The 6237-nt window shown below is 42.8% G+C and overlaps 1 protein-coding gene across 1 annotated transcript; it reads right to left on the reverse strand. All coding sequences in view use genetic code 11, as the record gives it.

Moving 5' to 3' along the window:
* Positions 1 to 338: 338 nt before the first annotated feature.
* EGR_06184 (hypothetical protein) lies at positions 339 to 5756 on the reverse strand (the record flags this gene model as incomplete). The annotated part of the gene is made up of 4 exons (XM_024495433.1): positions 339 to 529; positions 2983 to 3053; positions 3868 to 3902; positions 5631 to 5756. The coding sequence occupies 4 exons, from the start codon at positions 5754 to 5756 to the stop codon at positions 339 to 341; spliced, it is 423 nt and encodes a 140-aa protein (XP_024350161.1).
* Positions 5757 to 6237: the final 481 nt, after the last annotated feature.

Raw genomic sequence — 6237 nt, forward strand, 5'->3', positions numbered from 1 at the left:
TACCGAGGAGACATAAAGACATTAAGAAGGCCAAAGTGTTATATCCATCAGCTGAACCATAAAATAATCTTCTACACCTAATGAGGACGTCAGCTGGTAGCGATGACGAGTAATCTCTGAGTGTTGAAGGACGTATGTTCTATTGGAGTTGGTCAGAACTACTAGAAGTGATTCAGTTCAAATGGCAGACATGAAGACACGGAGCTAACCTAACCTAGATTGGTCCTACTTTAGTTAAACCCGATCGTCACCAACATCAGGAATGTGTGACTCTCTTCACTCAAAGCTGGTTACAGGTCCTCTGAATGCTGTTGCAGAGCCCGTGCGATAAGGTTCGGTTAAGTCTGAATAGCGTTTATTAGGATTAACTGACATTTGAAATGAATAGCGAAAAACACAAGTAAAGTGCCCCAATGATAGACAGTTAATAACAGTCCTGAATAAGTCTCTTCAAGACTCAAAAACCTGCTGGACCGAGCTGTACCGAAAACTGGCCAAAATTTTTGCCCACTCAAAACAAAGATTTCCACTAGAAATTAAATTGTAAAGCACCGTCATTCTTGTTAAGTTCTTCTAATAGGAAAGGGGATAAACGACCCTCATCAAAGGTGTGAGGTAAACCTACACGATAGCTAACCCTGGATAACTATGAAAACTCATCCGGAGTAGGATTTATACCATGGCGGCTGTCTATACCAAAGCAATATTAATCCTGTCTGTGTATGATATTCAGTGAGCAGTTTCTGTTTCTACGATGATGGTTCCGAGGTACGCTACGATTCTCTTAGCCCTTCCGCAGGATCATGATTTGATCATGAAGGGTGTTCACGCCAAATCGGGACGGAGGATATTTAAAGGAAGGCAATAAAACTCATTTTTGAAAAGTGCAAACTCAGTTTATTTTAGTGGGGGGGTCTCCCCCCATTTTAATATCTAACTCAGCCTTATTTAATAGGCATAAAGCTTCAGTTGGGAAGAGCTTTCTTCTGAGTGACAGCCGCTTCAGTCTCATGCGCTGACTGAATGCTCGCAGGACTGACTACCGTGGTACTGCCACAGCCGGAGGAGGGGGGTAGGGGAAGGGGTCGTGATCGGCACATTCATAGCCACGTTTGGTACATCTGTGGATATTTACACGCTCTCTTTGAGTTTCTGTTTCCCATATTACCTGCTAGCCTTAGTGACAGTTTCTGCACTTTTTAAAGACATGTACACCAGCTGGTAGTAAGATGTCACGCTTGGCATTTACTACCACGAGGCATCCTTTATAAGTCCCGCTATATCCTGAGACGTCCCAGTGATAATTAACTGATGTAACTTTTTTAGAAGGTAAATGGAGTACAACACTTTAGACCTTTTGGCCTCGTGTCATCAGCCCATCACGAGATGAGGTGGCCTGATAAGATCACGCAGATGCAGTCCTCGTAGCAATCGCCTTACCTCTCTTCTCTTCAGAAAGGATGAAAGCCTTTTTTCTAGGTCACCTGTCGAGTGCATCCAATCTTATAGTATAAGACCGTCATGTCAAATGGGAATGGAATCAGCTAATCTTACCAATCGTGTGGCATGGCCGAAGTTTACGGGATTACTGCCTAATGGTGGAAAACGAATAATTATTCAGTAATTGTTTGCCCTAAATATGATACCTTTACCCAAGAGATGACGACCAGAGCCATCAGAGAGGATTTCTGCCGGCGTTGGCTACACAACCACTCACTGTGCACTGTGTCTCGATGAAGTGATGTTGGATGAGATGCACCTCCGTGAACGAGGGTTAATCGATGACCTTCCAATGATCCTACCTGATCGTCCAGATGCCAAAGTCGAGACTACAAAGGGGTCGTCAGATCAAATTTATCCTTGTTGACATATCCCTCCCCTCTCCGGTCATATTCTTGGTGAACCGTAATAACTGAAGCCAAACTCTAGAGCATATAGATTGAGGTTGTGTAGTTTCTTCACTTTACCGAAGTCCTGTTGGGCCACAATAGTTATGCCCCTGAAATATGGAGGATTTTTGACAGGAAAATAACAGTACGATACGATGTCCTAGAAGCAGATGACATCGGTGGGAGGATCTACATTACCCACCACGACTAGATGAAATTACCTCTGTTAGCTTGAAGAAATTACTGACAAGCATCGCAACGGCTGTCAAAAATTTTTTTAGTTAGTTTAAATAACGATATTGCCCCATTCTTGGTCTTAGTAAGCAAAACGAGACCTCACTTTGCCCACCGTCGAAAGAGCGACTAGAGAGAAGGGATATTAAACCTGGAGTTTATTGAACGCCGATGACAGAAACCAATTATTAATGACCACAGATGGCACATGGTGGAAAAATTCTAGCATCTGGAGGGGACATAAGGCAGCATCTCCCAGCCGAGGTTTGACAAATACCCCCTCGCCCTACAGTGAAGGGGTCACGCGATCCCGCTAGAGTGACCCCTAATATAAGCGCGCAACAATAATAACTTGAGTCATTTGTTGTCCGAACAGTAGCTAAAATGGGCTAGTAAAATAAACAACCCATGGAATTCTTACGGCTAAAAATAAATGAAATTGAGGTGGCTAATTTTTACTTACTGAATAAATGTGACATCAACGTCTTAATATCACCGCCACGTGCGTGAATTGGCAATCAATGAGGTGACCCTCGGTATCTACCTATTTTTGATACGGCCCAATCGCCAAGATTTCATCAGCACCACCGCTAAATGATTAATCTTCCATTCAGAATTCACACGAGTTTGTGCGAGAAAGATGTATCACTGGCAAATTACTCCACCCACTCATCACCATCGTCCTCATGACATGCCATGCGATTGTCTCCTATCTGTCTCACTGCCACGCAATCGTGGTTGCAGCTTTCCATCAACCTTAAATTTATCTTCTGTCCGTAAAATTCTATGCCTTTTGGAGAAGCGTCCACGAGAGAAGTCACTACTTACCACTTGCCAATTACTAATCCCGATGGCTAACCTCTTCTAATTTTTTGGAATGTCACCACTTCCTTACCCCTTTCCCTTTTGTTCAACTCCATATTTTTCTTCCTAATGATGTAGAAAATTGCTCTTTTGTGAAAGATGAGTTACGAGTTGTGGGTTTTGTGTTGATTTATGCCCTCAGCCGAAGGAAGATGCACAGTGCACCACCGATGCGATACCTTTTCTGATATGGTCGCTTTTATGATTGGTCTCTATTTTTGCCCACTTCAACGTCCCCTTCCCTCTCCCTCCTTCTCCTCCCCTCTTCTTAAAATACTCCTAATAGCAGTTTGTCAGCTCCACTACATTGTGGTGGGATGATTTACGGTTGACCATTTCATTGAGGGCAACCCACCATTTATTCACTTAGACCACAGGGGTAGGAAGAAGGGAGCAAAGAGGAACAGTAGGAGCAGGAGGAATGGTAGCAGCAGCTAGAGAAGGAGAAGAAGGATAGACATCTCCATTAGTGCATATTGCTGAAATTACTGCACTCACTGTCTGAAGTCACCTCCACTGTCTTTATGTCTTCCTCATCCTCCTTTGTTAAAATTAGACATATGATTTTTTGAACGAAATCGAAAAGGAGGCATAAGAAATCTGTGTTTTAATCCATCCCCTATAATTTGTACTAGAGGGGGATTTAAATTATTCTCGCTAGACACGCGAAAGGCTTCATTACTTTATTCCCAAATTTGCACGCAAAAGCAGCAAGTTATTTATTGTAGATTTGCAACAAAAATAGAACCCTTTTGTATCCTTCTAAAAATGTCCAAAAGAGACAGTAAAGAGCCGTTTATTACAATGTTTAGTCTGGATGAAAACCGGATTTTAAAGCGCGGCTTTCGGCCCTGGAGAGAGAGAGAGAGAAAAGCAATACCATGGGGAAAAATTAAAGCATAATTTTAAACAATTCTTTGATAAAAACCAAAAAATTAAAAAGCCGAGGTTTACAGTGCTTCAATTTATGGTAGAATTTAAGGGGAGCTATTCCCCTGCCAAAAGCGGTGATTATCTGGGGGAATTAATGGAACCCAGATGGACCAGTGGACCTTATTAAGAAGACCAGGTATAGAGGAGATATAGCTGGACAATGTTTTTCACTCACTGTAGAACATCATCCGACCTCCAACAGCACAAAACCGGTGGCTCTCCACCACGCAGTTCACGAAGAGGATAGAACTGCGAATTTACTCAGATCTTCTTAACTGGGAAAACCGAATTGCTGGCTTCATTCCTGACCTGTGGTTAGGCTTAAATGGACTGATAACGTTGTAACCTCCAAAATGTAGGCGTAACCGAGAGAGCCATCAGGAACGTCGCTGGGGAGAAGGACTATGTAGTGAGGCAGCTTTTGTTTTAATTGTACGTTTGGTTGCGCGGGCTCTTAGATCCTCCCGGCTTTGGTTTCCCCCTGGGTGTCGTGATGTTCTGCCCATTAGCATAGCCTCAGAGTACTCTGCCATCCAAAAGTAGGGGGATAAAATACCGTACTGCAGGACATTAGACATTGAAACCTGGCATCATTTTTCCTATCAGGTGAAGGTGATAATTAGACAAAAGAGCGTTTAACTTTTTGGCAGAATGTCTCTGTCCATGTGTATCTGCTGTGTTCTGCTGCGGAAGCGGAATCCAAAGCAAATCCGGTAAACCGACAAAAAATGATGGAAATGTGTTGCTTAAGTGACCTTCTACAAGGATACTTCAGTCAATTTTGTGGACTCTACTTGGAAGCCTAAGTTCGCAAACTTTGGGAGGTGAGAAAAGAAGTTTTGCGAGCCAAGAGATCTCCTTATTCTTCCTAGTCTTTATAAGGAAAAACAAACAACAATTTCTACTATTCTTTAAGGTGTTTATCTAACTTAAAGGATTAACCTAACACTGACCACCTCTGTTTTCATTGTCAATTACTGGTGCCAAGAAAAGGTGCCCACCTGGTACACAATCGGGCCTTGGAGAGATATCGGATAATGAGGCTGCAAAAGTAGCAGTAGTTGGGATAGCAAATTCCTCTTTTCCCCCCATCAAAAGTGAAGTGCGAAATCTCATGCGATAGCTTCGTGGCGTGTGGTGTGAAGTCCTCTTTTGATCCATTGCTCCACCTACAGCTTCTCAATTACCTTCCGTAATTCGCATAGCTAGTGAGAAGATTCGCACCGTATTTGGAATGGGAGGGACTGAAAAGCGGAGATACAGCCGCATCCCTATTCTCGACCTCAGCCTAGGTCTCACCGTTCCCTCCTTCCACTTCCCCTGATGACATTTCACCACACTCCTAGTAATCGCCCAGCTACCTCCTTCCCCTTCTATTAGTTTTTGGCGCTGGCGCAAGAACTGCGGTGGAGAGGGACAGAGTTGGTCTCCTGGTTTTTAGGAGACAATACTTTTTACAAATGTGGTGTCTACAAGCTTGTGCCCATTTGAGAAAGGTTTATGGACTGCAATGGTGAATGTTTCAACCAACGAAATATTTTAAATCGCCCCTTTTGGTTGGTTGGCTTCCATTGTAAAAGTCGTGGAAGCCAGTCAGCAAATTCCGCTTTTTCCTCAAAGCGTTGAGGGATAGCAAATCCATGCGAAAATTACGTGGTTAAACAAAAAAGCATGAAACTGCGTTTCACTGAAATTCTGGTACAAACTCACGCCTACTAAAAAAAAGCTTTTTGACTTTAAATAGCAGTTTATTTTAGTTATAATTTTGAATTTTTCTTTGGGTAAAAACAAAAAACAATTAAAACTTTCTGTAATTTGAATGTAATTAAAGCCCATTTATAAAAAAACTTCATAAATTCCCGATTAAACCAGGGAAACAGCAGCAAAATCATTGGGACCTTGGATCAAGAAATCGCTGCTATATTTTCGTCAATGGTGAATCAGGCGACAGGAAAAGAGCAGAAGTTGCTTCAGTTAGTGAGCACAGCTTTATTGCTCTTTTACACTGTCAACACAACGCTTCTTTATGTATGATTGTGACTTCAGTAGCCCACTCTAGTGGGCTGACAGTTCTCTTTCCTCTTCTGACTCTTTCTCCTCCCTCTCCTCCTCTCGCCTCCCTTCCCCAATGGTATAATTGAATAAATGCTAGGTTGGCTTAATGGAACGTCCCATTGTAAATCATCGCCTTACAATGTGGTTGGGTGGACAAACTGGTATTAGGAGTATATTAGGCGTGGATTGATGAGGAGGGGAGGCGGAGGAGGGGGATTAGAAACGGTAAAGTGTAGAGCCCAATGGTAAAAGCGGCCAGATC

Source organism: Echinococcus granulosus (assembly GCF_000524195.1).
Source record: "Echinococcus granulosus chromosome Unknown EG_S00052, whole genome shotgun sequence".
Taxonomy (NCBI): domain Eukaryota; kingdom Metazoa; phylum Platyhelminthes; class Cestoda; order Cyclophyllidea; family Taeniidae; genus Echinococcus; species Echinococcus granulosus.